A 21,931-nucleotide genomic window follows, 5' to 3' on the forward strand; every position below is an offset into this window, starting at 1 on the left:
CCGCGTCACTCGGGAGTCCCTACTCCATTGTTTAGGGATATGTTTTTCCTCATAAAATATCTTTGTATACAATGTAGGCTATATCTTCAAATAATATTGTTTTAAAGTAATGTTGAGGTCATGGAAAATCATTCCCTGAGCAATAGAGACATTACATATAAATATTCTGCTATTTGCATGTGAAAATGTCATGGGATCTATTTGCTCTACTGAAATTGTTCCGCTCGTTAGGCACAATTTGATTGTGCGCATCTGACAGAGTGTGTCTTTAATTGGCATCAATGTATAACATGTATAGGCTACCATCTTTTTGTTTATGTACAAAAATACATTTCCGACAGAGGGCATTGTGGAGTTTTATCTATGATGTAACAGCACCATCTCCCGTCTCTGTTGTTGTACGCCCCGAAAACACAGCATCAGCACCAGCGCGTCAACACCACCAGCCTGCCTGCTTTCTGTGCATACTTAGTTAGGTTACCTGCCTCCGTGTCACCATGAGGTTTCCATGACAAAGAAAGCGGCGAGACTAGGCCTCCATTCCTCCTTCTCTGTCTCATTTCGCGCAGTTATGTCTTTGGTTCGCGGCTCCCTCTCGCCATGCCTGCGGACCGCCTGTACCTGCTTTTCTCGCTGGTTGTGATCTCCTGCGGGGATGGTGTCGTGAGGGCGGCGCCTGAGGGTGGTGTCCTCGGCGGCCTAATCACGCTGCTGGCTGCGGAGGACAATGCCATCGCCACTGTCCCAGACGGATCCATCACCGGGCAGACGGCCCTTTCTCAGGTTCAGACTCCGTCTGTCCTAACACCAGGTACAGGACATGTTTGCGGTATATTTGGGTTGGGCTGCGGGTTTGAGGGCCTGTCCAGCATGTTAAAATGGTGGGGAGGAAATGTTCAGTGTGGAGAGAATAAAACATTGGGCATGATAACGGAACTGATAATAATTTCTCATTGATAATATCATATAGGACGATATAGGATGATGATATTAACCTATATGATATTTTGTGTATTTATCTCACTCAACAAAGGCTTCAACAATAATGCATACAAAAGTCTCGCAGAAATACAATGATGTTTTAAAACAATGTACACAATGATTGAACCGTTATCAGTAAACCTATGCACACCGGTTTTTGCACACCTACGCATTCAATATAAAGTATCCTACTAAGATTTATGACTTTCACTGCAATCTAATAGCCTGTCCCCTCATATTCCCCTGGCACCTAATCGGATTTAGTGTTATGATTTCATTTGAAGGTTTTCGAGATTAGGGGATTATCAGTATGGCCAGTGTGAAACTGTGCTTGTAATGATCAGGGTTTTAATCCTTTAGTACAGCACACTCGCACCATATCTTTTTCACCATTGCCTTGCTTCAGAAGTCCTTTATTTAATTGACTAAACCTCATCATATTAGTTAGAGTTATTATCATGAGTAGCTATGATCAGATTAGATTAGTAAACAGATTGTAGTCTATAAATAGGCTACATTTGATCATTGTTGCTGTTGTGAAGCATTTTTGTCGGGGCAGCCTTGTATGCTAAATAGGGCCTGGCCTATAGCGTGTGTGTGTGTGTGTGTTGTAGGGGAGGGAACGTCGTCTGACACCGCACAAGGCCTCTCACAGATGCTACAGCACTTTGATCTATTTTTCATTACCTCTCACAGATTCAGCTCTCATCACATTTTCATGTGCAGTTAAGGTTCCTGAGATAATTCATAGAGCTGCCACTGAATCTGAGGAGAGACTGTTTAAATGGGATCCCTGCATTCACAAAGCCACACACTGGCATACACCTTCAGATAAACCTTAGAAAACACCTTTAAATACATCTCCTTGGTCTTTTAGTGTAGTCTTGTCTCTTTGTATGTGGCTTTGTAAATGATTTGTTCCACCACAAAGGCTGTGTTCTGCACTGGTACATTCTATGAACATACATTAGTGTTCTGCAATTCTAGTGTAGAAAATCAGCCATACAAATAAAGGTTTAATATTACTTTGTCATTACAATACACAAACTGCCTCACTTCCTGTGTTTCACTTCCTGTTTCCTGTGTCTCCCCAGAGCCGCCCTTTGCCCTGAGGGTCCTGGTGAAGGATCAGGTGACCCGGCGGCGCCTGGGCGGGGCCCAGGTGAGGGTGTTTGTCAACCACACCCTGAGTAGCCAGGCCCTGACTGGGGAGAAGGGAGAGGTGCTGCTCAGGGTCCCCTACAGCCTGGGACTCAGCCTCACCATTGTAGCTAGCATGGAGGGATACGTCCTCACCCTGTTGCCCTGGAGGACCACCAAGAGACCTAGTGAGTAGCACTGTGATAGTCTGGCCCCACCTGGAGGAGCCCCTGAGAAGCACCCAACCAGCTGACCTATGGGTGTCGGGTGTGGCTAAATTCTAGAGTTTAAACTGGGATAGTTCACCCAAACTACTAAATGATATAGCTGTTTGTTTCCTTTCCTTTAAAGCATTAAGACACAATGAGCTAAATAAGGTGTTCGCCTACTGTGTCACATAGCACATTAGTATCAGTGTTTGTTTTTGTTTTTGCGTTGGAGCAAAGCACAATTTAATGACGTTCACTGCATTAATTGTATTGATTTCTTACTCTCAGAAGCAGGATGCACTCACTATGTATAGAACGTGTAGCCAGCGAGTCTGAGGCAAGCGTTTTGTGCTGAAATGTAACACCATAATGCCATGTCATATCTAGTGTCAGCTAATTGCAGCTGTATTGAATAAGATGTTAAGGGGACTCTGAACACCATTTAGACATGCTGTATTTAGTAAGAGGAGACTGCTGCTCTTAGGGCTGCTCTCTCTCTCTCTCTCTCTCTCTCTATCTTGAATAAGGCAGAGCAAAGGAGAGAAAGAAAGAGAGAGAACAGAGAAAGATAAAGAGAGAGATAACAGAGAAAGATAAAGAGAGAGGGGCAAAGACAGAACTGAGAGAGAGGTGACTGGTGGTACAAGCTATGCTCTGCGTCATCAAAAGCCACCTCCCTTCTCTCTACTCTAACACGCAGGACCATAAAAAGCCCTTTTCAATGTCGCCATCTACTGGTGTCTTTGTAGAAGTACAGGAACATGACACTACAAAGGGACCCTTTTGAAGGTACATCTGAATAGTGTCTAGTGATTTCCTGACTGGAATGTCACCTGACCTGACCTCATGTGTATACAGTATTCTCCTCAGTGACCTTATCGCTGCTCCCTCAAAACCAAGGCAACATCTGGCTGTTTGATGACTCCGTGCTCATCACTGGGAAGTTACCTGGTATGTGCACACATCTGGAAATTGTCACTTCAACATAACCCTAAATGTGATGCAACATCTTACTCTTTGAACAATTTTAGTCTACTGTGGCAGAAGTGCTTTGGTAGAGGGAATGAACTCCATCTGGTCTTTTTCTTCTTATTTCCACAGACATCTCCTACCAGCCCAGCGTTCAGTTCCCCAAGAGTCACCTGATGCTCTCTGACGGAAGTAACACCTCCACAGTGATGGCCTACCTGACCGTGCCACTGCGCCACCTAGGCAAGGACTGTGTCAACTGCACCCCAGGCATCATTCACAACAAGTCAGGTGGGCTCAGCAAATCGAATACATGGAGTGCAGTGCACCAACTAATGGAAATGAGAGGTGGTATTGATACATGGAAGTAAGCATTGAACACTTCCAAGATTGAGGAATACTTCAAGATTCTGAGCTGAAGTAGCCCTCGGAAAACTATTCATTTGCTGAAAACTATTCCTCTTTAATGTTGTAGTGTTTGTAGAGCCTGCATATTTTAAAATGTTGGACATGTTGTAATTCTCTCCCATGTGTTTGTATGTCACAGGAGGTTGGTGGCAACTTAATTGGGGAGGACGGGCTCGTGGTAATGGCTGGAGCGGAATTAGTGGAATGGTATCAAATACATCAAACACATGGTTTCCATGGTTTCCATGTGTTTGATGCCATTCCATTTGCTCCCTTCCAGCCATTATTATGAGCCGTCCTCCCCTCAGCAGCCTCCACTGTTGTATGTGTGTTCAGTGTTCAGGAGTGTTGAGTTGCGGGCGATGGCAGCGGTCAGCACTCTGCTGTACTCTGGTGGTCAGGAGGTCCAGGTGAAAGGCCCCATCCAGATCTCCCTGCCCCTGGCACACACCACCAACCTGAGGCCCTCGGACACCCTCCCTGCCTGGGACTTCAACACCAAGACAGGTGGGGAATATAGCTACTAGAGAAGATTGTGGTCATACGCACGTCCTTAGAAACATACAGCAGGTGCTGGGTTAATAAAGAATACTCATAAAGAACAGGAAGGCCTGCACACTGTTTATGCTCCCAATTCACCTCTTTATTGACAATGTTTCGATCCAAACCGGATCTTCATCTTCGTTTTGACCAGACGAAGAGCCGGTTTGGATCGAAACATTGTCAATAAAGAGGTGAGAATTGGGAGCATAAACAGTGTGCAGGCCTTCCTGTTCTTTACGAATATAGCTAATAGTGCAACAGAAGGACTAGGACTGGAACTACCTTAGTAACTTGTTCAAAGGCTTTGTTTACAAAATACTTCCTGTGTTCACTTACTTTGTGGAACTGGAAGTATCTGCCTGTGTCTTCCAAGTTTTACTTCATTCATTTTCCTCACAATGTTTCGTCCTCCAGGTGCTTGGGAGAACCAGGGTCTGGGGATAGTGAAGTTGGTTGGAGATCATCTGGTCTGGACCTACATTGCTTCTCACCTGGGTTACTGGATCGCTGCACCCCTACCCTCCTCCAACGGTATAACTATTGTAACGTTCCAAAATGAACATTTTCATGAATTGAATGTTACAAATGAACTAAATTATGGAGTCTCACTCTCAGTATTGTCTTCAAACATGTCTTACTATCCTGGAGAACATATTGACCACAATCAACATAATATAATCAACTCATCTCTGTCCGTACCTGTCTAGGTTATATGGGCCATGCCAGCTCAATGGAATTCCTCTCCTACCACACCTACCTGCTCGTAGGAATACTGGGTGGGACTCTGGTTATAGTCTTGGGGTTTCTGGCTGTGCTGCTGTGTCAATGTGGGTAAGAGACCAACCTAATTAACTAACGTTACTGATTGTGTGTCAACTGCAGCTGGAAATATCACAGATGGGGGTGTGTGGGGCGAAGGGGGTTGTACAAAATGTTTTCAGTAAGTTATACAATTTAAAACATTTGAATGGCCAGGATTGTTCTACTAATTGTTGACACAAATGCTGATTATATGAAGTTAAATGTACACATAACAAAGATCCCCCAAAAGACCCACTGGGTATTGACTACCTTCTCTGCTTCTCGATCAACCTGCTGTGTTGACTGTCATCTGCAGAGGTTTAGGTTCCTCTCGTGGGCCGAGGAGGAGAGCACGGTTCTCGAAGCCGTCCGCTCTGAAGAAGGACCAGACCACCTCCACCCACATGGAGGAGGGCCATGCCATGATGTCCTTCCACCCCGGAGACAGAGCCCACGGCCTGGCCTCGCGCAGCGTCCAGTGTGACCCCTCCACCACCAGGCACAACAAAGCCAACTACAACATCTATGTGGAAGACCCCGGGCGTGGGTCCGCCCTCCTGTATGAAAATGTGGGGAGCGGGGCCAAGGGACCCCAGGCATCACACCACTACATCAACAGTGAGGAGGTGGCCAGGCTGAGGGAGAGGTCCAGAGAGGAGCGGAACAGAGCCCACCTGGGTGGAGGTGCTCAGCTGCTCCACCTTTACAACCAGCCTGTGGCCATCCTCCAGGCCCCGGAGCGCTTCAGCAGCCAAGGTGGGGAGCAGCAAGTATCAGGCTGCAAGTCGGCCACCTTCCCCCGTAACGGAGGAGCCTATGACACCCACTCCCACTCTGAGCAGGGCGGTCATGACAGCTACACCCAGACCCTCCCTAAGAACCCCCACCATGCCCAGGGAGCCAACCCCCAGCAGGGCGGCCAGGACCAGCCCCAGGCCCTGGAGACCACTCCCCAAGGCCCAGCCTCTAATCCTGGGGCGTGGGGCCGTTACAGCAGCCTCCCGGAGTCCTCCGTTTCCGTCCCCGGTACTCTGAACGAGGCGGCTGGAATGAGGGCCTTCAGCAGTGGGATGGGGGGCCCCAGTGAACTCCAGGGGATATCAGAGCGTACACTCCTGGAGCTGACCCGAGGCAAGGCCTCGTCGCCTCACCCCAGGGCCTGGTTCGTCTCCCTGGATGGGAAACCAGCCGCCTCGGTCCGCCACTCCATCATAGAGCTCCAGGGACGCCACCCACGGCCCCCCAGCAGCAACGACACCAGCCTGGACTCTGGCGTGGACATGAATGAGCCCCAGCAGAGTGTGAGGGAGGCGGAGCAAGAGAGGCCTTCCATCCGTGGCTCGTTCCCCCACCACAGCAGAGGGCGCTACAGCGAGGAGCAGGACCTGAGCAGCAGTGAGAGCGGTACCACCGCCACCTGCACCCCTGAAGACCCCTACCTGAGGAACATTCTGGATGGGAGCAGCGGGGCCATTCCCAATATCCCGGAGGAGCGGGACGGAATGGACACGTCCAGTGCACAGGAGGACAGTGAGTCGAGGGGGACACCGCCCCCACGCAGGCTGAGGAAGGTGAGGGAGAAGGGGAGGGCCGAGAAGAGAAGCGCCAGGCACCATGTCAGAGAAGAGAGGCCTCTGGTCAAACGGAGCTAAGGCACTGTTCACCAGAGATGGACTGGGATGGGACTTATTTCAATACCAGTCAATTCTGGAAGTGTATTGACATTATTGGCATTCAGTAGTTAATGGGCATGTTTCATGTCCAGTTGCATGGTCAGTGCTTTTTCCTCAATTGGCTGTGATGGTTACAGAAATGTTGAATCTGTCAAGAAGGGATTGAGTTTATTGTTGATTGTTTTCCTATAGGGGTCGTATGTTGACGGACGGCTGAGACAACGTATGGCGATGTTAAAGCGTTTTCTGTGGTTTGATGGATGTGTATGCTCCAGTCCTTCTAAAAGGAATAGTTAGATAGATGCTAGTGGACACAGCAGTAGTATGGCTTCAGATCGTCTGACGCATCTGCGTCAAAGAAGATGCGTTCTTTTCACTGCCTGCGATGAGGGATTAGAGATACTGTATAGAGAGATAATGAAGGGTAATTAGAGAGGATAGAGGGCTGTATTGGGATCTGCCAGCAGAGACGGACAGGGATACAGTCCTCCTGTACAGAACACTGACACTTACCCACCGTGATTGCCTGCCTTTACAGGAAATCGATATTAACACCATTGCCTGCTCTGCTCACAGTGTTTAAGACTGGCTGTACCCAGCCATCTGTCTATCGCTCTGTTTGTAAACTAGACACTGATTCACAGCTGTCCTTTTTAGAGGTCATCTTTACACCTCTATTAAGGGGGAAATACCATATTTCTTTGAGAATGCATGAAAGGTATAAAGTCAAATGTTGTGTATGAAAAGAGGAAAGTGTGTGTATTTGACTTGTAGTGTGAAGACAATGGAAAGGATTCTCTTCTTAGGGACATTAAGTCTGAGGGATACTAATCCAGTCATGTGTTACTTTAACGTATTCGTCTTCAAATAGTTACTGTTGATGTTCAATGATTCCTGTTCCACGAGCAGATCTTACACAACACATCGCTGTCCTTACATACAGATGGAGTATTGGGAGGTGGTCAGTTTAAGCTTTCATTGTTCAGTCTAAAAAGCACAGAACACTTTCATTTGCCTGTTTGTGATGCTTTGGAGCACAATTGGGAACGATACACTGCAATGAGAACGTAATAAGAGAAACATAAAACACTCAAATAAAGGAAAGCACTCCAAAAATTATTATTTTTTTTTGTAAAAAGTGAGGTGGTATTTCAAATGAACACAAACCATATTACTGTGATGGACTGATATATTTGGAGAAGCACACAATCTCCTCCTGAAAATGATGTGACCAGCGATATCAGTCGTCCTGCTGCTAAATTTGAAACAACATTCATATTTTGCCCATATTTAGTCTTCCTCGTGGTGTGACATCACACACGCCAGTCCTTCAGTGTGTATGAGGATAAATACTGTACATGAATAGCTTTATTTGGTATGTACATACTCAAGCATATGATCTAGTATGTGTGATTGTGTATTTTTATGTATGTATGCATACATCGTCCTATCCTTTCTGCACAACTGTGAGGAAAAATGTTCAGAGAGAATGAGAATGCTTCTCCGAGTGAAGAAAGATGTTCTGAGAGAATGAGAATGCTTCTCCGAGTGAAGAAAGATGTTCTGAGAGAATGAGAATGCTTCTCCGAGTGAAGAAAGATGTTCTGAGAGAATGAGAATGCTTCTCAGAGTGAAGAAAGATGTTCTGAGAGAATGAGAATGCTTCTCCGAGTGAAGAAAGATGTTCTGAGAGAATGAGAATGCTTCTCAGAGTGAAGAAAGATGTTCTGAGAGAATGAGAATGCTTCTCCGAGTGAAGAAAGATGTTCTAAGAGAATGAGAATGCTTCTCCGAGTGAAGAAAGATGTTTTTTTGAGCCATCATCGCTATTCATAAACCCAAGCTTTAGTGTATGTGCTTTCCTTCGGAGGTTTGTTACATTATTGTATGTTAGCTTTGGTGCGATGAATAGGTTCAAATGTGATCCGGGGTGTAAAAAGCTTGACGACGTAGCAACTTCTACCTTCTAAATGTAGCAGCGCAAGTTATACACCTGACGAATGCAGCGATGATTTATGAAGCTTAAAATGATTGAAGGCTGAACATGTTGTTGTTATTGTCGCCACTGATGAAGGTTAGGAAAAACAAGATGTTTCAACCGTTGGAGAATTGTATAAAGTATAGTATGTAATAATATTTCTCAGAGACAAAACAGACCCCACTGGCCCATCCTTTTCAAAGTGGCCTTCACTGAATGTATTTCCTTGTATTTATTTCATTGTAATGTAGTGTATTTCTACTGTCCGTATTCATTTAACATTAACTGGCATTCAGGCTTTTGAAACAGGCATTTCTTGTGTTGATTACGTCAGTATATTACAGTAGTGTGATTAGTCTGCCTTTTTGTGCACTTATCAATGCCTAAGTAATAAACTCACTTGATACCAAGATGATGCATGTCTAAGATTTATTCAATAATAAATGTCAACGGAATGAAGGCAGAATAACTATAAAAATGAGCATTGACAACAATTGCATAAACAGCTTTATAATGAAGACCGCACAGGGTCTGTGCATAAAATAACAAAATAGAGTTTTTTGTATTTACAGTTTGGGTCATTTGCACACTTTGTCCATTCCAGCATGACTATCTAGTGATCAACTACGGCCTAGTAGTGGTCCTTAGATTCCCTAGGCTCCCTAGTCAAGGACACCAGCTCAGAGGTCCCAAGCTCCTCCCCCTCTCCCAGTGGGACACACCGCCCCAGCAGCCTCCTCAGAGCCAGACGGAACTCCCTCGACGCAAAGTAGTACACAAACGGGTCAAAGCAGCAGTTGAGGCTGTTGATGCTCAGCGCTAGTTTATAGTATCTGTACAGGCTCTTGCCCTGGGTGTGGAAGACTACGTGCAGGCCATGAAGGGTGATGGTTGGTAGGTAACACACCACAAAGCACAGGGTTGCCAAGGCGACTGTGGTCTGAGCCCGTTGCCTTGACAACACTTCCCTCTTACCGTCACTGCCTTCAGCTGCCGTCGGCAACGACCTGTGCAGGCCTCTGGCCACGGCAACGTAACAGCTGACCAGGACGGCTAACGGCAACACGTAGAACATCAGCAGAACCACTAGGAAGTAAAGATAGGCTACTGATTGGTGAATGAACAGTTTACGTGGAAGCACGTCGAAGCAGGTCGTGATGTTTAGCTCGACGACCCGGAGGGTGAGGTCACGGAGGAGCAAGGGTGTCTGAGTAATCAGAACAAATGCCCAGATGAGGACGCAGGTGATGGTGGCTCTCCGGGCGGTGCGCCAGTGTTTGGTGCGTAGTGGGCGTACGACACCGCAGTAGCGCTCGAGTGCGATGGCACAGGTGGTGAGGACGGAGCAATGCATGTTGCAGTTGAGGGCTGTGGTGGTGAGGCCACAGAGGGCAGAGCCCCACGGCCAGTCATTACCCCACAGGTGGTACAACACCTGAGAGAGAGAGAGAGAGAGAGAGAGAGAGAGAGAGAGAGAGAGGGAGGGAGAGACGGGCTTAGTGGTCATCAAATATTAGCTATGTCCAACTAGAAGGGAAACGTTTCTGTAGAAACTTAGTAACATGTGACAGCAATAACAGTGCAGATTAGTTGTAACCGGTGCCAGAGTGTCAGAGACAACCTTGTACATGGCACTTATGAATGTGGTGTGTTACCTGTAGTGGCAGTGACTCACCTGTAGGGGCAGGAAGGCGCTGTAGAGCAGGTCTGCCAGCGACAGGTTGATGGCAAACACAGACGTGGGAGTGTGGCGTTTGTAATGGACGTTCAGCAGCGCTACCAGAGACAGCAGGTTGCAGGGGGTACTGCACACAAACACAGACAGGTAAATAACAGGCACAGCCACGGTCATCACAGGACTGACCAGCATCTCCAGGGTGGCATTGTTGACCCCTCTGGCCACCTCTACTGAGATGTTCATTGTGACTGACCACAACAGTAACTTGACCACAGCAACAGGGGGAGTTGACCAGGGTGACCGGTCCTGTCACTTAGGTTGGGGTACAAGCATTACTGGGAATGATAAGGGAAGAAAAGAGAGTGTTATACATTTCATTTGAATACACCAAAACCAGACTATGTTGGAGGAAGTGAAAGATATTGGTTAGGCAACAAGAGAGTAGTGTTGTTGAATGCAGAAACAGTGTGATGCCAATTCATCCATGTGAAAGACGAACAATGTTTTCCCCTCACACTATACTAACGTTACACTAGTTTCACTATTCACACTATGACTACAACTGGAGAAAGCCCCTGATGTTCCTTTAAGGGGAGAAGTTATTGTAATGCTCACATGGGACTTTCCATCATGCCTATTTCACATCTGTGTATGTGGAAATACAAATTGGAACAGGAAATGTACTGTCATAAACAGCTTGAGGTGAAGTTAGTTACTTTTTCCTATTGACATATTAGTTGTATTTTACATGTATTCTACATGGTATTGACCTATTTCTCTAGTACAGAGTTTCCAAAACTCGGTCCAGGGCGCCGTGTAGTTTTTGCACTACACAGCTGATTCAAATAATCAAAGTTTGATGATTAATTGGTTATTTGAATCAGCTGTGTAGTGCTAGGCAAAAAAAATAATGTGCACCCAGGGGGCCAGGAACAAGTTTGGGAAACACTGATTGAGTACAGGGGCTCTCCAACCCTGTTCTTGGAGAACAACCCTCGAAAGGTTTTCACTCCAACCCCATTTGTAGCTAAACTGATTTAGTTAATCAACTAGCTAATTATTATAATCAGGTGCGCTAGATTAAGGTTAGATTGAAAACCTATAACACGGTAGCTCTCCAGGAACATTGTTGGAGTGAAAACCTATAACACGGTAGCTCTCCAGGAACATTGTTGGAGTGAAAACCTATAACAGGGTAGCTCTCCAGGAACATTGTTGGAGTGAAAACCTATAACACGGTAGCTCTCCAGGAACATTGTTGGAGTGAAAACCTATAACACGGTAGCTCTCCAGGAACAGGGTTGGAGAGACCATATCTACGGTACCAGTCAAAGGTTTGGACACACCTACTCATTCAAGGGATTTTCTTCATTTTTACTATTTTCTACATTGTAGAATAATAGTGAAGACGTCAAAAATATGAAATAAAAGATATGGAATCATGTAGTAACCAGAAAAGTGTGAAACAAATCAAAATATTTTATATTTGAGATTCTTCAAAGTAGCCACCCTTTGCCTTGATGACAGCTTTGCACACTCTTGGCATTCTCTCAGCCAGCATCATGAAGTAGTCACCTGGAATGCATTTCAATTAACTGGTGTGCCTTGTTAAATGTTAATATGTGGAATTTCTTTCCTTCATGCGTTTGAGCCAATCAGTTGTGGTATACAGAAGAAAGCCCTGTTTTGGTAAAAGACCAAGTCCATATTATGGCAAGAACAGCTCAAATAAGCAAAGAGAAACGACAGTCCATCATTACTTTAAGACATGAAGGTCAGCCAATGCGGAACATTTTAAGAAAATTTCTTAGTGCAGTCGTAAAAACCATCAGGCGCTATGATGAAACTGGCTCTCATGAGAACCGCCACAGGAAAGGAAGACCCAGAGTTACCTCTGCTGCAGAGGACAAGTTCATTGGTGTTAACTGCACCTCAGATTGTATCTTGCTTCAGAGTTCAAGTAAAATCATCTAGATTAAAATCAATGTTTTTGTGTTATATGCACAGGGTGCAGTGTTTCACTTCACCTGCAATAACATCTGCTAAACACGTATGTGTGTCTAGAGAGAGTGCCAACAGTGTGCAAAGCTGTCAAGGCAAAGGGTGGCTACTTTGAACAGTCAAACAAATAAACATGTATTTTATATTTTAAACACTTTTTTTGGTTACTAAATGATTTCATATGTACTATTTCATAGTTTTGATGTCTTCACTATTATTCTACAATGTAGAAAATAGTAAAACATTAAAAGGAAACTTTGAATGAGTAGGTGTGTCTAAACTTTTGACTGGTACTGTAGTGGTTTACTTTTTAGCAGTTTTTTTTACTGTTGAAGCTTGCTGATAAGAATTTGCACCCTTTACGCTGCACCCTGTGCATATGTCAACAACAACAAAAAGTTGATTTGATTCAAGTCGATGTAGAGCTGTGAAACAGCATTGTGAAGTTTATGAATTATTTAAAAAATCTCCCAGGCTATGTATGCGGTCATTGAGATGAAACCTCACTCTGATTTCAAAAGCTAGGTTTCCATCCAATTGGCAACAGATTTTCATACTAGTATTCTAAAACCCACATAAAGAAAATATGCGCGTTTCCACCAAAGGGACTTCTTGGCGGATATAAATCAGTGCGTGATGACGTAGGGTGATCTAGTGTTTGAAATAAATCGTAAAAGCACCATGATACACTGTGTCCAGAGTTTTAAAGGTACTTGCTGAGGCCAGCACACAGACAATATCACCATAACCCAGCACCGATTTTTTGTGCTTTGAACATGATCCTTTCTGCCGTTTGACAAATAATGTAGATATTTTTTGTCCATAATAATCTCACCATGTAGGCTATACATGCGCTCTAGACAACACCGCTATCTGCGCACTGCTTGCTGTTGGATAAAGCGCATATGACAACCAGAGCGGACACACTCGCTTAATAAGTCAATTTGTTTGTGTGAGAAACCCACCAGTAGAGTTAAAAATGTGATGGAACCCTATTTCTCTTGTATTTTTTATTCGGTTCATGGGAATTTAACTGCAAATTGTATTTTAATGTGGACCACGTCATATCGCACAGCCTTTTATCTGCAACAAGTCAATTTGATGGAAACATCTACGGTGGGAAACTGCGCATATAGTATTTATGCGCAGTTTCGAATATTGTCACCCATGGGATGGAAAACTAGCTAGTGTCAGTGATTTAACAACTATAGAAATAAAACTGTGACCAATAATTAAACACTTACAACTAACATCCCCATGGAAGAACATTGATTTGTAAAATCTAAACTGATTAATGAAATGTGATGTTGGTGACTTACCTTTATGCGATGCGCACTGTCAGTGCTGCTACATTCAAGTGTGTAATCTGCAATTTCACACAGGAAATGTGGTAGAAATGATTGGTTCTGTGTCTTGCCCAATGAAGTTTGTTCGCTCTCCCTCACCACTAAGGAACCGAACATGTGCCTGTAGTGTATCAGGTTGCATGCTGTTGACACGTGGTGAAAAGGTACTATCTGTGTCACTGCAAAGGAAAATACTGTAGCTGAACACTACAATTGGTGGTGACAGAAAGAAAACCAGCTACCATTTACTCCCTGTTCTTGAGAAATAAACATCTTACTACTATGCAATAGTAGTTTCCTCTCATATCACCAATATAGTAGTTTTATATAAAATATATACTGAACAAAAATATATTTGCAATATGCAACAATTTCAAAAATTTTACTGAGTTACATTTCATATAAGAATCAGTATCTTGATATATATTCATTAGGCCCTAATCTATGAATTTCACATGACTGGGCAGGGGCACAGCCATGGGTGGTCCTGGGAGGCCATAGGCCCACCCACTTGGCAGCCAGGCCAACTCACTGCGGAGCCAAGCTGAAGCCAATCAGAATGAGCTGTTCCCCACAAAAGGGCTTTATTACAGACAGAAATATTCCTCAGAAATAGTCACTAACAGGGATGTAAACAAATTTGTCCACAAAATCTGAGAGAAATACATTTTTTGTGCATATGGAACATTTCTGCAATTTTTTTTTATTTCAGCTCATGAAACATGGGACCAACACTTTACATGTGGCATTTATTTTTGTTCAGTGTATGAAATACCAGAATGGGTTGTGAGACACTGCTGTAGCCTACTCACAACAAAAAACCTGTTAGTTCAGGAAACCACAGTGGAGTGGTAAGGAACAGCCCCAAAAACACACACACACACCTGCAGGACAGGAAACAAACTGTTTCACACCTCCTGTGCTGCAGGTGTGGGTGTGTGTCAAGACTTCTATAACAGAGGAAGTCGGCTAAATTGTACCTAGAATTGATGTATTATTTTTATTGTATTGTTTTCAAAGAGACAAACACATACCATGTAATAAAGACAATACAAAGGCAGGTAAAAAACACACAAAAAACATGTTTTTGTCAGTTTGATAGTTTCATTGTGTAGCATTATGAGTCATCAACAGCTGTCATGTACATATTAATGCTGTTTTTCGAGTTCACAAAGTACATATTCTACATTTGAGTCCATCAGCTCCAGTATATCAGGAAAAGTCTACAGAAAGACAAAGTACCTCATTCTTCATCACTGTGTGTACAGAGGAAGTAAATACATACTTCACTGAGAATCTACACCTCTGTGACAGTGGAATCTACTGTACCTAGGGTTACTAGCCTAGTAGATGCACAATGCAAAGAGATTCTAGAACCTAGATAATGTAGACCTGGAGTCCCTTCTCCTGATTACAAAGGTACAGTATGTGTTAGCAACCATTAACCAATCACTCTTCTCCATTGCTGCCCTCCCCCTCCTCCCCCTCCCCGCTTCGGGCATTGCAGCGGTTGCCATGGCGTTTTATGCCCCACACCACGTCAGAGCTGAAGGGGCAGAAGAGGCAGCGGTACATGCCCTGTCTGTGGTTGTGGTAGATATGGTTGAGTAGCGAATACTCTAGTATGAAGGCCTTGCTACACTCTTTACAGCAGTAAGGTTTGGGCACGTCGTGCTTGTAGCTCACGTGGTAGATGGCATGGCCCTTCATCTTGGAGCGCTTGCCGCACAGGCGACAGTTGTAGCGACCCCCCTGGCGCTGGATATATTTGGTCAGGAAGGCCTCTTCCTGCTTTTTGTGTTTGTCACTTTTTTTGTTGTTGTTGGTCTGTAGCTCCTCTTCCTCTTCATCATGATCATCTTCCTCACTGCCTGCCGTAGAGCTTCTTTTTCGTTTCATGGGGCTGCCGGCTGAGCGGGAGTCCTCTTCATTGTCCTCGCCTCCCTCCATCTCCTCTAGTCCTCTTTTCCTACCTTCCTCCTCTTGCTTCACTCCTTTGTCCTCATCCTCCTCTTCTGCCTTGGGCTCACTGGGAGGATGACTACTGTCTTTTGACAGCACGTCTACACTGATACCTTCCTGTTCTTCTCCCGCCTCACCCCTACGCTCATCCCCTTCTCCCTCCACACCCTGGCCCTTCCCAGAGAGGCAGTGGCAGGTGAGCAGGTGGTCATAGAGGCGAGGGAACTCCCTGGCCGTGTGGAAACACAAGCTGCAGTGGAACAGCCGTGCCGTGCGCTGGTAGAAGATGGCGTTGCCCAGGCGACCCACAGGCGTGTCATCCAGGCGGCTTGGATGGATCTTAGCGATGTGGATGAGGTAGCTGCAGTGGCTCTTACACTGGAGCAGACAGTGGGGACACTGGAGGTGCTGGAGATAGCTGTCCGACTCCCGGTCTCTGTCCCGCCCCTGGCCGCCAGAGGAGGAAGACTGCCTCTTGAGTTCCATAACAGCTCCCTGTGACTCCTTAATGTCCGCAACGGCTTCTTTTGACTCTGACTCTGACTCATTAACTTCAATCATGACTGGCATGGACTCCTTCACGTCAATGGCGGCTGAAATTGACTCCTTAACGTCCATTGTGGCTTCCGTTGACTCCTTAAAACCCGTCATGGCTGTCTCTGACTCCTTAACCTCCACCACGGCATCCATTGACTGGGGCTCACTGGACACAGAGGGGAGTGAAAAACTTGCCGTTTTAATTATTGATTGTTGTTTATTTGAATAAGACTGAATGTATGTAATACATAAGTGCTGTTAGTAATACATTAGTAATTACAACGTAACTTAACAGTTGTCCAAATGCATACAAATTTACAAGCTAGCATTGTAGCACATCTGTACATCAGGAAATCTATATCACTAACAACGTTGAGTGTGCAGGTGTCAACATTTGACACTAGTTTAATCTAGATTCACATCCGACATTGTAGAGGCATAATTCCAGCCATGTTCACAGAATGAAAGTATGCTAGTTCACTCCCAAATAGATTTAGCCGAACTCAAGCTAGTTTACTGTGTAAACAATAGCACATAGTTCGTTCGAAAATTTACATTTTAACTCACCTATCAATTCTCAAAAAGCCAATGAAACACACATTCCATATTTCCGTGACTATATAGATGATGCCTGATTGTTGTTCGTTTAATTTGATGAAATAGCAAATATCTGCTATAATGTAACAGTTTTTCCTCGGGAGCCTTTCCTTGGCTTATCAGAAGTGACGCTCAGCACGTTGACGTGACGTACCCTCCATCATTAACTCTCTACTCACCGTTTCGGCTCCCTGCTGTTCTGGATAACAGAATAATCCACGCGTGGTCTGTCCTGAACTTCTTGGTTCGGTCTGTGTTGCTTCTTCTCGTCATTTTGGCTAACATAAGGTGAATAAGTATCGGTTCTGCTCGGGCTATCGCTGGGACAAATCGTGGGAACCGCGTCATCCCACAACAATCACTTTCTCGGTGTATGAAGTCGAAAACATTATTTGCTGAAATGAGCCTCGCGTATCTGAGTGCCGTTCAATACGCCATTCTCGTGTAAGGAGGCGAATTCCACCAATTATCGGAATACGATGTAGTCTTTTGGAAAAGAGTGGAAACTGGTGGTTTGCAGCCCAGGACAATGCACCTTGTCGGCGTTTTGTAAATAGAGTAAACTGGGGCAAGCCCCAAAGCTGTGTTCGAAAACCCATACTGTGTACTACATACTTAATGAGTATATACTATTAGTTCATTTTAGCATACTGTAAACGAACAGTATCCTTCTCGTCCTTTTGGCTAAGAAGAAGAAGTTTCGTTTCTGCTCAGGCTATCATGGAACTCTGAGGTCTTCCCATTGTTTCCTGTTGAGTGTACAAGTTCTTCGCATGTCTACCAGAAGTTGATGTTGTTGCTATGCAACCTTAACAAATTACTAGTTAGAAATTTTACGAATTTGCGTGGGTTCTTAAATTCCATCTGGAGTGCCAGATTTCGCTCGTAAATTCAGAGCTTTGTCAGATTGTCCGTTCGTAAATTCAGAGCGTTTCGCACTTGGAGTACCAAGTCTAGGACAAAAAGGCTTCTCAACAGTTTTTACCCCCAAGCCATAAAACTCCTGAACAGGTCATCAAATGGCTACCCGGACTATCTGCATTGTGTGACCCTCCCAACCACTCTTTTACGCTGCTGCTACTCTCTGTTTATCATATATGCATAGTCACTTTAACTATACATTCATGTACATACTACCTCAATTGGCCCGACCAACCAGTGCTCCCTCACATTGGCTAACCGAGCTATCTGCATTGTGTCCCGCCACCCACCAACCCCTCTTTTACGCTACTGCTGCTCTCTGTTCATCATATATGCATAGTCACTTTAACCATATCTACATGTGTATATACTACCTCAATCAGCCTGACTAACCGGTGTCTGTATATAGCCTCGCTACTGTTTTTTTACTGTTTTTATTTCTTTACTTACCTGTTGTTCACCTAATACCTTTTTTGCACTATTGGTTAGAGCCTATAAGTAAGCATTTCACTGTAAGGTCTACACCTGTTGTATTCGGCGCATGTGACAAACTTTGATTTCATTTCATTTGAGCGTTCTGACCTTACAATGGCACCCATGCTAACGTTGGCTAACTTGCTAGCTACTTCCAGACTCAAATGAGCCCACTGACCATTTTACTCGCCCTAGCAGACCTGGTTTGTCAGTGTTCATGTTATCCAGAGCGTTGGTGACTGTAATAGGCTGGACACATGACATTTTTAACAATGCTTTTTTCTGATAAAAACTAGGTCATCACATCCGTCATGGAGCCCAGTTTCGTAATATTACCATATGCCCCAGCTGCTTGCCATAGTTTTGAAGTAATCATGAAAAAAACGGGCCTAATTTTAGGAAATTTTTCACCCTGCCAGCTCCTATTAGTTCTATTGAGCACCAACTCGCCTTCCGAACGTTCTACGTCTCAAATCAAATTTTATTTGTCACATACACATGGTTAGCAGATGTTAATGCGAGTGTAGCGAAATGCTTGTGCTTCTAGTTCCGACAATGCAGTAATAACCAACAAGTAATCTAACTAACAATTCCAAAACTACTGTCTTATACACAGTGTAAGGGGATAAGAATATGAACATAAGGATATATGAATGAGTGTAAGGGGATAAGAATATGTACATAAGGATATATGAATGAGTGATGGTACAGAGCAGCATAGGCAAGATACAGTAGATGGTATCGAGTACAGTATATACATATGAGATGAGTATGTAAACAAAGTGGCATAGTTAAAGTGGCTAGTGATACATGTATTACATAAGGATGCAGTCGATGATATAGAGTACAGTATATACGTATGCATATGAGATGAATAATGTAGGGTAAGTAACATTATATAAGGTAGCATTGTTTAAAGTGGCTAGTGATATATTTACATCATTTCCCATCAATTCCCATTATTAAAGTGGCTGGAGTTGAGTCAGTGTCAGTGTGTTGGCAGCAGCCACTCAATGTTAGTGGTGGCTGTTTAACAGTCTGATGGCCTTGAGATAGAAGCTGTTTTTCAGTCTCTCGGTCCCAGCTTTGATGCACCTGTACTGACCTCACCTTCTGGATGATAGCGGGGTGAACAGGCAGTGGCTCGGGTGGTTGATGTCCTTGATGATCTTTATGGCCTTCCTGTAACATCGGGTGGTGTAGGTGTCCTGGAGGGCAGGTAATTTGCCCCCGGTGATGCGTTGAGCAGACCTCACTACCCTCTGGAGAGCCTTACGGTTGAGGGCGGAGCAGTTGCCGTACCAGGCGGTGATACAGCCCGCCAGGATGCTCTCGATTGTGCATCTGTAGAAGTTTGTGAGTGCTTTTGGTGACAGAATTTCTTCAGCCTCCTGAGGTTGAAGAGGCGCTGCTGCGCCTTCTTCACGATGCTGTCTGTGTGAGTGGACCAATTCAGTTTGTCTGTGATGTGTATGCCGAGGAACTTAAAACTTGCTACCCTCTCCACTACTGTTCCATCGATGTGGATAGGGGGTGTTCCCTCTGCTGTTTCCTGAAGTCCACAATCATCTCCTTAGTTTTGTTGACGTTGAGTGTGAGGTTATTTTCCTGACACCACACTCCGAGGGCCCTCACCTCCTCCCTGTAGGCCGTCTCGTCGTTGTTGGTAATCAAGCCTACCACTGTTGTGTCGTCCGCAAACTTGATGATTGAGTTGGAGGCGTGCGTGGCCACGCAGTCGTGGGTGAACAGGGAGTACAGGAGAGGGCTCAGAACGCACCCTTGTGGGGCCCCAGTGTTGAGGATCAGCGGGGAGGAGATGTTGTTGCCTACCCTCACCACCTGGGGGCGGCCCGTCAGGAAGTCCAGTACCCAGTTGCACAGGGCGGGGTCGAGACCCAGGGTCTCGAGCTTGATGACGAGCTTGGAGGGTACTATGGTGTTGAATGCCGAGCTGTAGTCGATGAACAGCATTCTCACATAGGTATTCCTCTTGTCCAGATGGGTTAGGGCAGTGTGCAGTGTGGTTGAGATTGCATCGTCTGTGGACCTATTTGGGCGGTAAGCGAATTGGAGTGGGTCCAGGGTGTCAGGTAGGGTGGAGGTGATATGGTCCTTGACTAGTCTCTCAAAGCACTGCATGTGGGAACAAGCATGTGGGAACAGCAGACTGGTATAGGGATTGATTGAATATGTCCGTAAACACACCGGCCAGCTGGTCTGTGCATGCTCTGAGGGCGCGGCTGGGGATGCCGTCTGGGCCTGCAGCCTTGCGAGGGTTAACACGTTTAAATGTCTTACTCAGCTCGGCTGCAGTGAAGGAGAGACCGCATGTTTTCGTTGCAGGCTGTGTCAGTGGCACTGTATTGTCCTCAAAGCGGGCAAAAAAGTTATTTAGTCTGCCTGGGAGCAAGACATCCTGGTCTGTGACTGGGCTGGATTTCTTCCTGTAGTCCGTGATTGACTGTAGACATTGCCACATGCCTCTTGTGTCTGAGCCGTTGAATTGAGATTCTACTTTGTCTCTGTACTGACGCTTAGCGTGTTTGATAGCCTTGCGGAGGGAATAGCTGCACTGTTTGTATTCGGTCATGTTACCAGTCACCTTGCCCTGATTAAAAGCAGTGGTTCGCGCTTTCAGTTTCACGCGAATGCTGCCATCAATCCACGGTTTCTGGTTAGGGAATGTTTTAATCATTGCTATGGGAACGACATCTTCAACGCACGTTCTAATGAACTCGCACACTCAGCTTATTCGTCAATATTGTTATCTGATGCAATACGAAACATATCCCAGTCCACGTGATGGAAGCAGTCTTGGAGTGTGGAGTCAGCTTGGTCGGACCAGCGTTGGACAGACCTCAGCGTGGGAGCCTCTTGTTTTAGTTTCTGTCTGTAGGCAGGGATCAACAAAATGGAGTCGTGGTCAGCTTTTCCGAAAGGGGGGCGGGGCAGGGCCTTATATGCGTCCCGGAAGTTAGAGTAACAATGATCCAAGGTCTTTCCACCCCTGGTTGCGCAATCGATATGCTGATAGAATTTAGGGAGTCTTGTTTTCAGATTAGCCTTGTTAAAATCCCCAGCTACAATGAATGCAGCCTCCGGATAAATGGTTTCCAGTTTGCAACGAGTTAAATAAAGTTCGTTCAGAGCCATCGATGTGTCTGCTTGGGGGGGGGATATATACGGCTGTGATTATAATCGAAGAGAATTCTCTTGGTAGATAATGCGGTCTACATTTGATTGTGAGGAATTCTAAATCAGGTGAACAGAAGGATTTGAGTTCCTGTATGTTTCTTTCATCACACCATGTCTCGTTGGCCATAAGGCATACGCCCCCGCCCCTCTTCTTACCAGAAAGATGTATGTTTCTGTCGGCGCGATGCGTGGAGAAACCCGTTGGCTGCACCGCCTCGGATAGCGTCTCTCCAGTGAGCCATGTTTCTGTGAAGCAAAGAACGTTACAGTCTCTGATGTCCCTCTGGAATGCTACCCTTGCTCGGATTTCATCAACCTTGTTGTCAAGAGACTGGACATTGGTGAGAAGAATGCTAGGGAGTGGTGCACGGTGTGCCCGTCTCCGGAGTCTGACCAGAAGACCGCCTCGTTTCCCTCTTTTCCGGAGTCGTTTTTTTGGATCGCTGCATGGGATCCACTCCGTTGTCCTGTTTGTAAGGCAGAACACAGGATCCGCGTCGCGAAAAACATATTCT

General features: G+C 45.3%; 3 protein-coding genes across 4 annotated transcripts; 1 reads left to right on the plus strand and 2 right to left on the minus strand.

The window, feature by feature from the left end:
• Window positions 1-372: 372 nt before the first annotated feature.
• On the plus strand, window positions 373-9,112 carry LOC121839220 (protein FAM171B-like). Its single transcript, XM_042296744.1, has 8 exons — window positions 373-811; window positions 2,076-2,309; window positions 3,189-3,281; window positions 3,432-3,590; window positions 4,044-4,214; window positions 4,665-4,781; window positions 4,958-5,081; window positions 5,368-9,112. The coding sequence occupies exons 1-8, from the start codon at window positions 601-603 to the stop codon at window positions 6,701-6,703; spliced, it is 2,445 nt and encodes an 814-aa protein (XP_042152678.1). The 5' UTR covers window positions 373-600; the 3' UTR covers window positions 6,704-9,112.
• Window positions 9,113-9,114: 2 nt separating this feature from the next.
• Window positions 9,115-13,841, minus strand: LOC112236871 (P2Y purinoceptor 8). Its single transcript, XM_024405475.2, has 3 exons — window positions 13,701-13,841; window positions 10,378-10,715; window positions 9,115-10,137 (listed from the first exon to the last, which is right to left on the minus strand). The coding sequence occupies exons 2-3, from the start codon at window positions 10,621-10,623 to the stop codon at window positions 9,334-9,336; spliced, it is 1,050 nt and encodes a 349-aa protein (XP_024261243.2). The 5' UTR covers window positions 10,624-10,715; window positions 13,701-13,841; the 3' UTR covers window positions 9,115-9,333.
• An 867-nt stretch (window positions 13,842-14,708) lies between these two features.
• Window positions 14,709-17,550, minus strand: LOC112236867 (chromosome alignment-maintaining phosphoprotein 1). 2 transcript variants are annotated; one of them, XM_024405471.2, is made up of 2 exons: window positions 17,003-17,550; window positions 14,709-16,392 (listed from the first exon to the last, which is right to left on the minus strand). In XM_024405471.2, the coding sequence occupies exon 2, from the start codon at window positions 16,377-16,379 to the stop codon at window positions 15,177-15,179; it is 1,203 nt and encodes a 400-aa protein (XP_024261239.2). In that variant the 5' UTR covers window positions 16,380-16,392; window positions 17,003-17,550; the 3' UTR covers window positions 14,709-15,176. The 2 variants fall into 2 exon arrangements, with proteins under 2 accessions (XP_024261239.2, XP_042152679.1); XM_042296745.1 differs by lacking the exon at window positions 17,003-17,550 and adding an exon at window positions 16,794-16,978.
• Window positions 17,551-21,931: the final 4,381 nt, after the last annotated feature.

Source organism: Oncorhynchus tshawytscha, linkage group LG14 (assembly GCF_018296145.1).
Source record: "Oncorhynchus tshawytscha isolate Ot180627B linkage group LG14, Otsh_v2.0, whole genome shotgun sequence".
NCBI lineage: Eukaryota > Metazoa > Chordata > Actinopteri > Salmoniformes > Salmonidae > Oncorhynchus > Oncorhynchus tshawytscha.